Genomic DNA, 17,304 nt, shown 5'->3' on the forward strand with positions numbered 1-17,304 from the left:
AGTAGAGCTGTGTGAATAATGAATTTTTCAGTTCACTAGCACTTAAAAAAAAATCATTTTAGGTCAACCTGAAAATGAAATGTTTGACAAATCGAAAAGCTGAAAAATAATTAATTTTGGGTCCTATTAAATGTTTTGTTTGAGTCAAAACAATGTTTTGTTTCTATTTTGAGATTTTCTTTTTCAAAAATTGAGAAAAAATACAATTACCTTTAAATTTTGAAACAAAAAGTTGTTTCAAATTGAAAATTTGAAATATTTGGTTTAAAAAAAAAAAAGTCCACACAAAACATTTAGATTTTTGCAGAATGGTTTTTTAGGTTTTTATCAAAACAATTTGTGGAACTCTACATGCATGGCCATTTTACATAATTTCCCTATCCCTTTGAACATCCAAATGTAATATTTGCATGTCCTGTGTTTGTAAATGGGGTTCTCCATGTCATAGAAAGGACATTTGCAGGATCTAAAACCTCTTGTTAGTAATCTCTAATACTCAAGAATGTAGCCCCTTCAAATTATTTTGCTTTGTTTTTCTATTTCATTCTCTACATGTAAAACAAATGAAAAGCCTTTCGTTTATCTGTACTGTGTGGAAAATGATTGGCATTTTAAAGAGTAAGTCCTGTCCTTACAAGTTTTAGTGAAGAGAATCTTTCTGTAAGGAGCTAGTTGTTAAGGTATTTGTTGGAGTATATAGATCAATCTCTCTCTCTCTCATTATATATCTGTTGGGGGAGGGAATGTAAGGAGAAAGGCATTAGTGTGCAATTTGTTCCAAAACCATCAGAAAGAAAGAAAGGAAGAAGCGGCCGAGACAAAACAGACTGGGGAAGAGAGAGGAAATAACATTGGGTGGCAAAGATGATAACAGACAAACTCAAAAGGAAGAATGTTAGTGGAAATATTCTGCGTTGTAACCTCATTTCCTAAGACTGTTATAAGGTCATTCTGGTAGGAAGTGTCAGAAGTGCATGTCTGTATCTTTAAGAACTAAACTCATTACAAAATAGACCGCACTAAGAATTATATATATCTCTAAATAGAATTAGATTAGAATGTGGAAAAGTACCACCAAAATACCTCAGAAAAGACTATTCTTCTATTTCTGGCTTGGCTGAAAGCACGGATGCTGGAAATCTTGAGATCACTGAGATTTCCAGACCAAAGATATATGCATACCCTTGGATAAGGTTAAATAGCTAAACTGATTTGTTTGTACTTTGACCAGTCTTTATTCATAATAGCTTTTTTTGTTGCAGAAGAAAACTGAAACTTGGCAAATGCCATCGTTTCACTGGGGCAGAACAAATCTGCGCTATGAAAAAAAAGAGTGAGCTGAAGAAAATCAAAGAGTTATTGTGCATAGTGCAGATTAATGGAGGAGAGTGTAAGTCGTTCTCATGGAAGAATTTCTTCAGTAAGAAATAACAAGTGGAAATTAAGCCCACTCACTGAATGCTGCCAGTAGTAAATAAATTAACAATGATAATGTTCTACAGGCAGAGCAGGTGGATGGAGAAATTGATTAAACACTGTTTTATTTTCTTGAATAATCAAATTATATCCTGTTGGTCACAAAGAGAATATGAGCAGAAAGTACACTAGAATGATCCTGTTAACTTTTACATCAGCTCTTTGTTAGCATTTATCTCACTAGTTGTTGTAACCAGTCATCTGTCACCTAATGAATAAATAGCAGTACAAATGCTTATGTTTCTTATGCCAATGAAGGAGCTGTATAAGTGTGAAGGAAAATGTTGTATGATTTAAACTACTCTTATGCACTGAAGTTACTCAGTGTGTTCTGAATTTTGAAAATTTTACCCCATATTTAGAAGGCGTAGCATAGACTTAAAACTGTCTACTGTGCAAATGCAAACTTTCATATAGCTTTGGTATTTTAGCATCCGTATTTTTCAAATGTAGAAAGCATCCACTCCTTGGTGAGGACTATTTATATGTCAGCTTAGAGGTTTCAAAATTTCGTTGTGGAAGAAGGTATTTTTGTTTTTTTCAATATTGTAAATGAAAAGTGGCTACATGGATTTTGCACAGATTTACCCAAGGGAGAAAGGGAAATAAAGTTCAGGCTGAGACCAAACATGAAAAATTTCCGTGCTTTGGAAAGGTTTGAATAACTGAAAGAAGGTAATCTATATGGAAGGACCGTACCAGGAGAAGTTATCAAAAAATTGGTATTGTTAATATTGGGTTAGATTGGGCCAAGTAATTTCTCTGCCTCAAGAGCTCTGGGATTAATTCTTATTCAGAGAGTCACAATTCCTCCCTTGCTCCCGTCTTGCTCTGGAGTGAAATAAATTACTGCAGCCCTTCAAAGGGAACAGCTTACTTTCCCTCCTTGTTCCTGTCCAGAGAGCAATGCTCTGTCTACTCCTCACCCCTCCCTGCTCATTTCCTGCCCACTTGCTTGCCAGGAGGAGGATCTGGAGAGCAGGGGCAGGGCTCTGAATCAGGCTTGGACCTAAGATTCCCGACAGGCTCAGCATGGGAATGCAGAGGGGTCCTACTCCCCTGCTTGGCTGAGTAAGACAATGGCATAATGTACCCTGTTAGAATTTCATACCTCAAAGCGTGTGCAATAATTAAAGTTTAAAAAATCCCTGTTTTTTTAGAATTGCAAAACTCTTTACCTGAGCACTTAAACCAGACCATAAGGGGATAGTTTTCTCAGCAAAAACCTATTGCTGATGTGACACCACTGCTGTGGTACCTAACAGATTATACTCTGCAAAATTCTCAATGTTTTACCTGATATTCAGGGCCGGCGCAACCCATTAGGCGACCTAGACAGTCGCCTAGGGTGCTAACATTTGGGGGGGCGGCGACCGCGGTGGCCGGATCTTTGGCCACCCTGGTCATTGTCGGTATTTCGGGGGCGGGACCTTCCGCCGCCTAGGGCAGCAAAAAAGCTGGCGGCGCTCCTGCCGATACTGTGCAAAGCTCAGCCCAGATTCCCTGTGACTTAAAAGCAATTCTGGGCTCATTCATGGTTTCATATGGATACCATATGAAACGTGTTAGTAGTGAAGACAATTTTGCCTGCCTTTGGCTTTGAAGCTTGAAATTAAGTAGCATGATGTGGTGCAGGTCAAAACCAGACACAAAGTTTGCACAAAGTCCTGCCAGCTGAAACCATTGAGTTTAGCACAGATCTAAAATGGGTGTTGCAGCGGGGTGGGAGTCAAGTTGGGCTGAGGTTTGAACATTATGAGATATAAAGGGAAAATAGTTTTAAACCAATAATGTTCTCCTGGCTGTTGGGGAGCTTCAGGGCATATTGTTGCAGGTGAGGGAATTTTGTGTAAACAACTTGCAGGTCACCTTTAAGAAGAAATTGCTGATCTTCTGATTGGTTCTGGTGGTGTACTGCAGGTGCAATATATTGGACACCTGCTTTGCATGCACTTAGTACTTTAGCACCTAAAACTGCAGAGAAAGGCATGAGAAATAACCCAGTGGAATATCTGGCACGCATTCAACTTCCTTGTGATGGCCCCTATATTTTTCCTCACTTCATGCTTCAGTTCTGTCACTGCCATTTCACATTTCTTCTGTCTAGTAGTCTAGTTAAGCACTCAGGAATTGTAAATGTTAACACTGAATGAACACTCCTTTGTGTGAATGCATTATGGTACAGGCTTTTAGTACATGTTCACAAATTGCTTCTCAGATAATGCAATGTAGTAGAGTGTGTTCTACAATTTTAGATACTTATGAATATCTCTAAAATAACTTGGATCTTGTAATTATAGACTGAGGGCCACATCCTCAGTGTATATAAATCAGTGTAGCTCCAGAGGAGCGAGGCTGATTTATACTAGCCCTGAACTGTAACTATAACATTTTCTGACTTGATTTTGCATTATGAAAAATGCTTTAACATTTTAAAAATATTAATTTTCTAGGAGGGGAGAGGGCGAAGAAAGGTCCTGTGTTTTCTAACTAACAATCCCCTCTCTGTTAGTGTTTCAAGTTAAGGGACAGATTCATCAGAATGCTCAGGGTTCTTTGCACTGCTCTGACAATACAAAGCACCCGATAAACCTCATGGAATGCACACAGCAACACATTGGCTTGGCAGCAGTCAAGCAAGACAAGGCTGGCTTCCAGAAAGAGTTTAATAATGTAAAAATGCCTCCGTTCCCCTCCCACACCCAGAGGCAGATTAGGGTTTTGTGGGGCCTTGGGCCAGAGCAAGTGGGGGTCCCTCCTCACCCCTTCCACCTGTAGTCTCTCTCCCGCCACTGCCCATACCACATCTTTGTATGTAAAACAAAAGGGAACTTCAGTAAGGTACTGCAAGAAGCCCAGATGCATCGCTATTTTAAGATGTATTATGGACTGTTCCTGTTGAATGAAATGCTAACAGTCAAGTCTACTGTCCTGATACTCAGCTGCCTTTGTGCTATTTGTCCTGCTCTGCTGTGACAGGCTGTGCAGGCAACATAACTACCATTGGATGATACTTCAGAAGCATAATGTTAGTGTAATTGCTCCTGTCCCGCCATCTCTCCCAGCAGCCTGTATCGCTCAGGGTGGCGAGGTGAGTTAGTGAGCGTGGCAGTGGCTATCCTGTGCATCAGTGATCCCTAATGGTGTCATTCAGAGAAGCCTTCAAGCCAGTTAGCTCAGGAGCAGAGAAGCATAATGGCGGCTTAAAACCACTTTGCATTCTCTCTTCCGAGTTGTACTGTGTGAGGATCAGGGCCTTCCCTGTGGTCTTTTCCATGTGACTGGTTACCACTGTGTCAGAGAGACAAGAGATGAGAACTGCTAATGGATGGCTTTTATTCCTCTTTGCTTATTGAGCAGTGCTTTAAAAGAATGACCTAACCTTTGTTCAGTTCTTGGTCATTTATTGTAATAGCATTAAGCATGTGGAACTCATTTAGTATTAATATGATTGTCCTAAGTACTTTGATAGAATTTCTGCTGTAATTCAGTATTAATTACGCAGACCATTAGTGGGGGCTAGATGATTCTTTGTGCTATACAAATTAGAAAATCCCTCTCCTATTCTGTAAATTATGAGAATTTGTTTTCCCAAGCATTTAAAATGTGAGCATCTGAAATGTCATTCATAGAGGCTGATGGGGTGTTTGTTCCTATGGGAGGAGAACACATGGCAGAAGGGACTGTTAAGAGCATCCAAGGCTTTTTACCTGTAGGTTGTTGTTTCAAATCCCACTCTTCCTACTAATTACCATGTAATGGCTCCTCAGTGGCCTATGCGATATTAATTGCAACTTCAGTCCAATTCCTGGTGCATTATATAAGGAACTGAGTAGAATAAATAGCACAGAGTAGAGCTGGGCGAGTATTGGATTTTTCATCATTGGCAATGTTGGACTATTCATTTTAGGTCAGACCAAAATAAAAACAAATTGAAATTTTTGGTGAGTCAAAAAGTTGAAACTGTTGAAGGTCTGGGCGAAACTAAGCATTTTCACTTCTAACCATTTAAAAACATCTTTTGTTTTTTAAAAATAAAATGAATGGAAACTTTGAAATGAGAAGTCATTTCAAACTGAAAAATTGAAATGTTTCTTTTAGAAAACGTTTAAACAAACATTTACATTTTTTTCTGACTTTTTTCCACATGAACCATTCCGTGAAATTGGCACAAATTTGCTAAATGTTTTGATGCCACTGAATATGCATTTGTTGCCAGAACTAGATTTCGACCAATTTTTTTCACCCATTTTCATGATAGACATACATATCACACACAGCTACTTTCCCCACTTCCCGCCTTCCTAGCTGTCTCAGTGTAAGACTGAGTGGACACAGTGACAAAATCTGCTTCTCAGTTCCGTTCCGGTTTCAGAAACATTGGCATGTCACTTCTGAGCAGGTTGCACTGGTACTGCTCTTGCTGTACTTGTTCTGTGACTCAGACTCAGTAGAGGCAGACAGACTTGCTGTGAGGCAGACCGACCTCCCTCTGCGGCTGCAACTTTTTTTTTCCAGCTGACACTTTGGCTACATCTTCACTACAGGGGGGGGGTCGATTTAAGATACGCAAATTCAGCTACGCAGCCGACTTACCCCGCTGTAGGGATGGCGGCAAAATCGACCTCTGCGGCTTCCCGTCGACGGCGCTTACTCCCACCTCCGCTGGTGGAGTAAGAGTGTCGATTCGGGGACCGAGAGGTCGATTTCTACCCGCCGATTCAGGCGGGTAGTGTAGACCCAGCCTGAGGCTTTTGAAATCATGCAGCATCTTGTGTTTCACAGTAACATAGAGCATTCTTGGGTGCTAGTATTAGGGAAGCCCAAGAGACTGGAACCTGGCAGAGGGGTTAATGGTTGTTCTGCTGTAGCAGAGAGAGGAAGGGTGGGCTGCCTGCTGAAGACTGGCCAGCACTCTCAAGCCTGCAGTAATGTTTAATCAACTTTTGGGTGGGATTTAAGAATCTGGTTTTAATCTATAAATCGTTAAATGCTTTGGATTCTGACTAACTCAAGGACAACCCATGAGATGACAACCTGATTGCAAGCGGCAAAGGCACTGGAGCTAGCAGCTCTGTGATTTAAATAGGAAGGGGCAAGGTGTTGTCTATGATAAGATCCTTCTCCCACCCCAAGAATCATCCATCATGATGACGGCTCCTGATTGGCAAGTATTGCACACATTGTTATTTTTGTTCCTGTCTTCCCCACTCTCCCAACCCTGAGCCACGTGTATATCCTCTCTTTTAGATTATAAGCTCTGGAGCAGAGGCTTTGATTTTCTATTTGTTTGGATAGTGCCAAGCACAATCATAATAATTTGGCTGAAGGTAATTGATTGAGTCTGTATTTTTAATACTGAACAATAAGCATTGCACAGGGTAATCATGAGATAGGAAAATCACCAAGTACCATTAGTAAGGTGCTGGCATAGTATGCAGGGCTGGTTCCAGGCACCAGCTAAGGAAGCAGGTGCTTGGGGCGGCCAATAAAAAGGGGCGGCACTCCGTCCGCTATTGGGGCGGCACGTCCGGGTCTTTGGCGGGAATTCGGTGGCAGGTCCCTCTCTTCCTCTTTGAGCTGCCGCTGAAGTGCCGCCGAAGAGGAAGAGAGGGAGTGAAGGACCCGTCGCCGAACTGCCGCCGAAGAATGGAGCGGCGCGAAGTGCTGCCGATCGGCTTTTTTTTTTCCCTCGCCGCTTGGGGTGGCAGAAAACCTGGAGCCGGCCCTGATAGTATGGTAGCAAACCCATTCAACCTTCTGTTGCACAGAGATCTAAATATAAATCTAGGGTTAAGTAATATCAGACTAATAGGGTATGGCCAAATATTCTTTTATTTATTCTGGGACAGATCCTCAGCTGGCGTTAATATGAACAATTTACCAAGGATCTGATCTCCTGGCTTTAAGATTTAGAGACATGTTAGAAATGGCTGCATACATTCTATAGTCTAGGAAACAGTTTGTTGTGTACTATTTGATTCCCTGGTAACTAATTATGATGCCTACAACAAGATACTATTATGGAAGGGCATAGGAACAGGAACATCTATTATTCTTGTAACCCTCTGTTTTTAATACAGTATCTGTCCTCTTTCAAACCTCAAACAGAGATGGGTTATATTTGTGTGTGTGTGTGTGTGTGTGTGTGTGTGTGTGTGTGTGTGTACGTGTACATGGTGAAACCACAGCTGATTTATACAGATCATCCTAAGTGAAAGCCAATAAAACCTTTATATCACACCATTCTCAACATGCCTCATATTTCAGAGAAAAAACATTGGTTTAGAGAGGCTTTAAACATTTTACTCAGACTATTTTTCATATTCCTGCACATGTAGAGTCAGAGGCCTTAGCTACCATGTATGGTAAGATACTATCCAAATGTATGGATCTTTGCAGGAGAAAAAAAAACCCAAATAGGTTCACACCATTGCTCCCGTATGCCCAGCTCTGTGTGTTATCCAACTTTTCAAGTGCAAATGGACGCGTGGCCGGGGGATTGGCCGGAACTGGGGGGCAAGTTGCCTGGGTGGGGAGAGGGAATGTAGTGGGGCAAGGGGTCCTGCAGGATGTACAGCCTACATAAACAGGGAACTCTATATGATCCTGAGTAAGGGCTGCCTGTGATACGTGCAGGCCACAGTAGAGGGTGTTGGAGATCTTCAGTTTGCAGGACCAAATGGGCACTCTATGGGCCTGATTTTAGTGGAAATCAGGCTTTTCTGGTTTTCTAATTGTTACCAAAATCAGTACGTTTCTGGCCATTGGTACCTAGAACATTCCCTGAAATTGAAGAAATTATTGGATGCAGTTTTCAAAAATGATCTCATTGCATACAGACAAACAGAGAAATGCTGTCAGGTTGAGTGTGGGACATTGCTTGGCTAAGAAATATGGTGTTGTACATCACACAGTGGGCACTCACTTCCAGTCTGGCTTGGAGGCGGGAGGTTGTTCTAATATATAGTTCCAGCTTCCCTTTAGCTCAAATAAAAGCTTTTAGTTTGATTGTTTTTTTTTTATATTGTATCCCTCTTGAATACAATTACACTGGTCTACAATTTTTGAGAAGTCATCTGCTTCAGAGATAAAATGTGCTATTTATTATGTATTTTGATGTGCTGAATTCAAATATGACAATTAAAACAACGAATTGGCTACTGTTTCTAAGATATTTAAGTTTTTACATTTTATGTCTATGTATATTGTGTAGATAGTAGAGTTTTAATCATAAATTGTAAACCTAGGTCTTTTCATGTGTTTATGGTTGCTTTACATGATAATATTTCACCTGTCCTGTTTATGTAACACTTTAAAAATCAGCAAAAGGGTTATATAAATAAAATTTATTATGAAACAAAAGGCAAAAAACTATTATGTACATAGTTTAGTCCTATTCAGTGTCTACTCGGCGCTTCTTGACTTGTCTCTTGTATTCATTAAATGGAGCATCTCTTGTCACTATCCAGCAATAGTCTGCAAGCATTGATGGGCTCCATTTGCCCTGACAGCATTTCTCCATTGTTGCAATGTCCTGGTGAAATCGCTCACCGTGCTCGTCGCTCACTGCTCCGCAGTTCGGTGGAAAAAAATCTAGATGAGAGTGCAAAAAATGTATCTTTAGTGACATGTTGCAACCAAGGCTTTTGAGGAGGTTTTCCACCAACAACCTGTAGTTCTCTGCCTTGTTGTTTCCGAGAAAATGTATTGCCACCAACTGGAAGGCTTTCCATGCCGTCTTTTCCTTGCCACGCAGTGCATGGTCAAATGCATCATCTCGAAGAAGTTCACAAATCTGAGGACCAACAAAGACACCTTCCTTTATCTTAGCTTCACTTAACCTTGGAAATTTTCCATGAAGGTACTTGAAAGCTGCTTGTGTTTTGTCAATGGCCTGCCAGGAGATTCCACTGCTGTAGTCTGGAGCCCAACAGCTCTGCCTTACTCTTGGGTAGTTCCAAATCCCTGACAAGGTCATTCAGTTCACCTTGTGTTATGAGGTGTGGTTCAGAGGAGGAGGATGGGAGAAAATGTGGGTCCTGTGACATTGATGGTTCAGGACCAGAAGTTTCATCCTCTTCCTCTTCCTCGTCTGACTCAAGTGAGAATGATTCTGGTGCATCAGGAACCGGCAGTCCTTCTCCGTGGGGTACTGGGCGTATAGCTGATGGAATGTTTGGATAATGCACAGTCCACTTTTTCTTCTTTGACACACCTTTCCCAACTGGAGGCACCCTGCAGAAGTAACAATTGCTGGTATGATCTGTTGGTTCTCTCCAAATCATTGGCACTGAAAAAGGCATAGATTTCCTTTTCCTGTTCAACCACTGGCGAAGATTTGTTGCACAAGTGTTGCAGCATATGTGTGGGGCCCACGTCTTATCCTGATCTCCAATTTTGCAGCCAAAATAAAGGTTATAGGCTTTCTTAACCATAGTGGTTATACTGCGCTTTTGTGATGCAAAAGTCACTTCACCCCAAACATAGCAGAAGTTATCTGCACTGTTCACACAAGTACGAGGCATCTCTGCTCACTTTGGCTATACAGGAATGTGTCCCTTTGCAAAATCAAACACTGACAAATAAGAGAGCACAACACTGTATGATTTCTAGAGCTGACATAGGGCAATTTGTTCAGCAGAGTGATGTAAGCTTCTTTATGATTGCATCATCCATGACTTCTAGGAATAACATGATGCAATTCATATGTATGACGCAATACCAGCTTCAGATTGCATCATTCATTGTTTTGCCTAAAAAGCAAGTACTGTCCAAACCCAGTCATAGATTTATTCATAGATCCAGTCAAAGATGTATTTTAGTCATTTCTGGTTTAAATTGAGATCCCTTCCCTTTATATCTCACTTATCCTCCGCCATTCCCAAGTCAAGGGTCGTATATACTGACCCAATAGCATATCTTGAAAACTAGAGCCAATCAACAATTTTAAGCATCATTTTTGTTCTCAGTGACCCAGAATTAGTAAAGTTTGACTACATTTATTTCAGAAGCATTTTGGCTGTAGAGCAGAGGTGGGAGAAAGGTTTCTGAACTCAAAGTGATTTGCCAAAGTCAGGATCGTTTGAGATTTGAAAAACCTCCAGCTCCTCATGGCTCACCCATCCTTCCTTTGTCTATATTAAAGGTGATGATGATCTAGCTGTAGCAATTCCAGGGAAGTACTGACTGTACAAGTTCTTGAGGAGGAAGCTTGGCAGCTTAACCACATGGAGAGAGAGATTGTACAGCATGCTTTCACCACTGTCAAGGAAGGTGGTTCTAAAAGAACTAATGCACAGGAAAACTCCAACTCCATCCTTAGGAAGGTAGGCAGCTTTGAGAAAGCAGGGGTTCCATTCATATAGAAATTCCAGCAGAGGAGTCAAGAATTGAATGTGTATGGAGACTGAAACATCTGCTGACCCCAGAAGCGGTTGCTCTTGTTCAGTGCTGAATCATACTTGGGTAGGGCATGTGTGAAAGCTCAGCCCTTCCAATGGTGCAGCTGTATCTCCAGCTCTTGATATGATGTTTTACCTTTTTGATGCTGAAGTCAGAGCTGCCATTTGGGGGAGAAAGTAACAACAGTGGGTGGCTGTGTAAGGGGAGGAGCTGCATAGCTGGTTGGGAAATAAGCTAATCCCTAGCTGGCCCTGCTTTGTTAGATCCAAGTGTTGCAGAGGTAAACAATGAAGCCATTTGTTTATATCAGGAGTCTCAGTCAGCGTTTGCCAACCTTGCTGCCCCTATTGTATCTGGTGCAGTTTAGATGGAGAGGGCCAGAATGTGTGGCCAGTTCCTCATGGGTGTGCAGGGACTGGCCACAAATGCATTCTTGGGCTCACCTGAGTTCAACGCCTGCGCTAGGTTAGCAGCACTGGTGCTGCTAGAATCCCTAAAAGGAGCAGGGAGAAGACATGTCCCCACTCCTCCCTCTGCAATGGCTAGCAGAGAGCTGGGGAAGTGCACACTCTGTCCCTGTGAGGTTGTAGCAGGAGGTGTGTTTCCCCTGCATACTGGATGGACAATATGCAATGCTTCCCAAAGCTCGCACTGGGATCGGGGGGTTGCACTTCTACCTACATGAGCTTGTGCTTGTAAGGGGAATTTTTTTTTTTTTGCCTCAAAATATATCAGCCCAAATGTTCCAAAACTGGCCAGGATTCTTGCTTTTCCACATGGGCAGCAGGTGAACCCTCATTCAGGGAGGCTTGCACTTTACTCATGAAAACAAAGAACTAATAGCACTGGATACTGGCTTTTACAAATCATTATTGTGCACATCAGTGTGTAAAGGTAAATGTAACTCCGCTTTGCACTCCTCTGCCAGTATACTTCAGTCCTGGCTGATCTTTACATGCTTTATCGGTGTCTGCCAAATGCAATAAGTTATTCAATGAATTTATTGTCCTATTTGTTTATTTCGGTTGTGCTTAACCCCATTGCTAGACAAACAACTAAGTGGTAAATGCTCAAAAGAAAGTGATTTCCTTTTAGAATTAGGCTCAAATGCAGTCACAATGTTCGTGCCCATGGAGGATCCATGTTTAGGTAGCCCTATCTGATAAGATCTGTTAATCAACTGCTCCAGGTCAGCTAGTTTCATATTCAGACCAATGGGTTTTGTTTGTTTGTTTGTATGCTCGTGTAGTGCCTCTCATTCCAAAGCTGTTTACACAAAATTAGATCTCTTAATACCCTTGTGAAGGAGATGTTTTTACACCCATCTTTCAGGCACAAAGATTGTGATTTGCAGTATATCCATGGCAGAGTGAAGAAGAGTAATCAGGAATCCTAGTTTTTCTGCTGTTCGGAGTCTTATACAATGCCAGTATTAAATTGGACCTGATATGTCATTCCTATATAATATAACACTTTTAAGACTGCTCAGTGTTTGAGAGGGGTAGGGTGCTATAAGTGGTAGAGAGATGACAATATCAATTCTGCCTCTGAGAAAATTTCAGCAATAGTTTTTATGTATATAGGGTGCCTGTGCGTGAGAGAGAAAATAACCCAGCTGTTAGAAAAGGAGGTAATATTAGGGCTGCTTTCTCTGACGTATGTGCAGAAAAAAATTTACTCTGTCCTGAGACAATTAGAATTCATGTAGAAGACAAGACATAGGCACTATGGGATGCTAATAAAGACGACAAGATCTTTTACTGGCACAACTTAGGTGCCTATGACTCTGAGGAGAGAGCAAATGTAAGTTATCAAGAGTTTATGGTGACTCCCTGATGAAGGGAGGAATTCTAGCAGTGCAGAACAGATTCCCACACCAAGCAAGTGACTCCTGTAATTAAACAGGTTTTTCCACTGGGTCCTGAATATCATCCATGAAAAGTCCCTGACCTGTCAGAATGCCTCAGTAGGGCATTTCAGTGGCATTATTCAGTGTCAAACAACAGTACTTTGCCACTGTGAGCCATGGTGAGTGGATGCGAGTATCCAAAACTAACCTAGAATTTCCTGCCAGAGTCACCATTCATCTTGCATCTCTGGAAGTATTTAATTCCTCAGTATAGAGAGGTTACTTTTCATCAAAGAATAGTACTTTGGAATAGATACCCTGGGTGGAAGTCAAAGGTGATGTGAACTTTACTCATCAATAGGTGTTTGTCAGTGGTTTAAAAGTCTAATGCCAAAAGGTCAGAGGAGTGGTTTAGCAGAATAAAAATCTACACCATTTTAAACCATCCTGGTAGCTGCCAACAGGAGCCTTTTTACTTTAACTTGTACCTTTTTCTGGCTCCTTAACTTGTAATCTAGAAATATAAGTGGCCTTTAAACCCACTTAACAACATTGCTCCATCTTGTACATTAATTTGGAGTTCAGCTCTGTCTGTTTGGTCTGTGGTGCCATTTATCCTAAACAACACATTGGTTTCCATGCAACTTGTTTTTGCTAAGTGCTAGGTCCTAAGAGTCCATGTAGTTCCAGAAACAGAATGTTAACCTCTAACATCATATTTAAGCAATCATAAAGATATAACAGAAACAAACAATGTCTTCTGGCTTTATAGATGCATTTTGGTTATATAAATATTTCTTACTGCTGCTGATGTAGAATCTGACTGAGATCCTTTTAATTTAATTTTAAGCACTATTAAGGAGCCAGAACAACAAGGATTTTTACTAAGGCTGGTAAAAAAAAAATTCTTTGTCCAAAAGTTTTCAGACAGAAAATTGGGTTTTGGATAAAAAGAAAATATCTGTTTTCCTGAAAAATCCTCACCCCTCATCCCCGCCCTTAGAAAACTGAAAACTCTTCAGTTTTTGGCAATTCAGCTAAAACACCAAAACATTTTCAGTGAAATGTTAACTTTCTGCTAAAATTTTCAATAAAATTTGTCAGTTTTCACAGGGTAAAAAAAAAAATTGACTGGATCTAATTCTTCTCTAAACAGGTACAACCCATTGCTACAATATATTGGCTTATTTTTCATTTCTTTTGTATAAACCCTCTCCCAAAATGCTTTTCATATTTCAGTTATACCTATACCTGACTTATGTCCCTCATTGCTGTAGTACTTGAGTGCCTCACAAACAATAATGGATTTTTCCTTACAAAGCCTTGGAGGCACAGAAGTATCCTATGTTACAGAGGAGGAATTAAGGTACAGAGATTGGGAGTGCATCTACACTACAACATGGCCATGGCTGGCCCGGGTCAGCTGACTCGGGCTCATGGGCCTCAGGTTGTGGAGGCTAAAAATTGAGATGTCAATGTTTGGGCTCATGATGGAGCCTGGGCTCTGAGACTCCACGAGGCAGGAGGATCTCAGAGCCTAGACTTCAGCCTGAGTCTGAACATCGACATTGCAATTTTTAGCCCTGCTGCCCAATCCTTGCAAGCCTGAGTCAATTCACCTGGGCTCTGAGACTCGGTGTAACAGGTTCTTTATTGCAGTGTAGACACACCCTCAGTGATTTGCCCAGAGTCACACAGGAAGTCTAATCTTTAGCAGAGCTAAGAACCAAACTCTGCTCTCCTGAGTCACAGTCCAGTGCCTCAACTGCAAACCCATTTTTTCTCCTGGAGCTAAATAATAAACAATAGCAGAGGGACAGAGAAATTCAGAGGCACAAGAAAGAGAGAAAAGGTACGTTTTCACATGAGATTTGAAAAGAAGTGAAGAGTTGGAATGGAGACATACAGGAAGACAGGTCCAGATGACACTGGAGAAAGGGACAGAGGAGACCAGTGTTAACAAGCAAAGGGAATGGATAGGCACGATGGCAGAAACAGTCCACACGGTTGGCTAGAGAAAATCCATGCATAGTTGAAAATACAGGAAGGTTAGCTTTGAGCTGGATTCTGAAATGAACAGGAAAATATATGTAACCCCCATGCCTTTCTTTTGTTTTCACAGATTCCAGAATCTGCTTTGGTCTAGAAAAACCTTTGTGGATAGTGTTAAAGTCTATAACCATAGCTACATCTATATGCCAGCCTTCTCTATGAAGACGGGGACAGAGCCATCCCTACGGGTTTACTACACCCTGGAGGACTTTGGTGCCAACCAAACGGTGCTCTTTGCCAATCCCAACTTCCTCCGTGACATTGGCAAGTTTTGGAAGAGCAGAGGAATCCATGCCAAGCGGCTTTCAACAGGTCTCTTCCTTGTCAGTGCAGCCCTAGGTCTGTGCGAAGAAGTAACCATCTATGGCTTCTGGCCTTTTTCAGTGGACCTGCATGGGAGGTTTATCAGCCATCATTACTATGACAACGTGTTGCCTGATTCTGGGTTCCATGCCATGCCAGAGGAGTTTCTACAGCTCTGGTTTCTTCATAAAAATGGTGTATTGAGAATGCAGCTAGAACAGTGTGAGGCCCCTTTACTCCAGTCCTCTGCTTAAGGACCATAAGGAAGGGCATGGGGGATCCTCTTCGTTATAATTTCCATATTCTCCAAAAAGAAAATTAAAAGAGAAAGGGGAAAATATTTATGGATTTGCAGAGACATTAAAGATGCTACTTGTTCTATTGATAACGTGAAGGCAAAACAAGAGACACGTCCTTACACACAGTGTTATGGAGAAATAAGTAGCTCTCATGGAATTCACTACCACAAAATTATGAAATTACTGTTGGAAGCAGCACCCCTGAACTTGATTGGTTCCCATTTTAAAAGATCAATTTAAAAGGGGCATTAAGGGTTGGATGGAGGCCGACTGTGCTAAATGCTACTCGCTGTTGAAAGTCCATTTAATTCCAGATTAGCACGACCCCCTTTCTTTCCTTCCTTTCTTACTACCTTCCTTCAAGCCAGGAGTGCTGAGTGTCACCAACTCCCAGTGACTTCAAGGGACAGAACTAAGGGTGCTTAGACTCTGGTGAAACCGTGCCCAGTTTTTGTAATAGAGCAATCCCTGAATATTGGAAAACCCCTACCGAACCACAGTATTTAGCAGTGGTAGTTCAGAACTCTGCAATTTACAACCATGTCAATGTAGTATTATGGACTAGAGATGGTTGAAAAATGGTAATACATTTTAATGCAACACTGGCAAATTCTTTGGGAAATGTTGAAGCTAAAAACAATTCAAGTAGCTTGGTTTTGGCCCATTCTTGTAGAATAGTAAGTTTTGTAATAAGGGCTGCTCCTGACCAATTTACTGTATATTCTTTGGGTCTCATTCTGTATTCCTTCTTACGTCAAATGCTCAGTGATCTCAATGGGAGTTTGAGGCACACAAAGGTATGCGGGCCCAGGTTCTTAATTTACTTGTAGCACAGACGGTACACAGTGAGTACAGGTGTCTTCTAAAATTTGTTAAAACAATGAAAATCCTTTTTCCTTGAAGCGATGTTCTGTTTCTGCGATTAGATCCCTTCCTGTTTGCAATGCTGGCCGTAAAGTCTTATTTTTTATTTTTCTCCCCAGATCATCTCTTGTCCAAGATATTGTTTGAAAAAAAAAAAAAACAGCCCTTGGGAGCACTCTTTAAAAACTACATAGTGAGCAAAGAGTAAATGACCCTGTCAGGTGCTTACATAACACAGTCACTGTCCTTGAAATCAGTGAGTTATGTAAGTGTGTACATTTCACTTAGGCTGCTCTAGCCTTTTCATCGCTTCACAGACTGTTTTCATTTTGTTTATTTCTCAGCTGGCCCATGGTCCTGGAACCTTTCTAATGCTGTGTAAATTAATACTCTTATTTTTAGGACTGTGACAAAAATAAAATATTGGAACGTCATCTTTGTTGCAATTTCGGCTGCAAGATTAGCCTTTTAAATTCAGATCTGCATCCTTGTTGCTCTCTACTCCATCACTAGCAGCTACAAACTGTCAAAACAGCAAAAAACGAGAACAACAGACATTGGCTTGCCACAAGTATTTCCTATGCTATGCATATTAGTTCCAAACAGGCAACGCTTTGGTTTGGGGGGTTGGGGGATGGGGGGGGGTATGTCCTATCATGCTTTGATGATGTTTTTATTTTTAGTGTCAGCTGCCTGCAAAATAGAAATAATGGTTTAAAAAATCCCTCAAATGTCTGTGTAGGACAGAAACAGAGAAGTCTTCACACTTCTGAAATTTTTAACTGTACCTTTCAGAATAAAATCATTTTAAAGATTAATATTCCAGAACATGAAATGGGCATCATTATTTAGGTTTACAGTCCTAAAAGAAGGTGGGAGATTATTTGGCTTACATAGTGTTTTAGAAATTTGTATGAGCAAATTTGACTGGGTTCTATATTTTGCTTTATCTTTGTCTATATTAAGAAGATACAATCAACAAATCTGATAGAATGCTGCATAACCTGGTAATTCTTTCATCTTGGACCTGTTCATTTTATTTATGCAAGGGTATTC

At 41.0% G+C, this 17,304-nt stretch overlaps 1 protein-coding gene across 1 annotated transcript in view; it reads left to right on the top strand.

Moving 5' to 3' along the window:
- ST8SIA1 (ST8 alpha-N-acetyl-neuraminide alpha-2,8-sialyltransferase 1) overlaps window positions 1-16,682 on the top strand; it is a 152,518-nt gene extending 135,836 nt beyond the window's left edge. The window contains exon 5 of the mRNA XM_008165713.4: window positions 14,853-16,682. Coding sequence (XP_008163935.1) covers window positions 14,853-15,339 — 487 coding nt within the window. The 3' untranslated portion in view covers window positions 15,340-16,682. The remainder of the gene's footprint in view (window positions 1-14,852) is intronic.
- The last annotated feature ends 622 nt before the right edge of the window (window positions 16,683-17,304 follow it).

The sequence above is a fragment of the Chrysemys picta genome, chromosome 1, assembly GCF_011386835.1.
Source record: "Chrysemys picta bellii isolate R12L10 chromosome 1, ASM1138683v2, whole genome shotgun sequence".
In the NCBI taxonomy this organism is placed as follows: domain Eukaryota; kingdom Metazoa; phylum Chordata; order Testudines; family Emydidae; genus Chrysemys; species Chrysemys picta.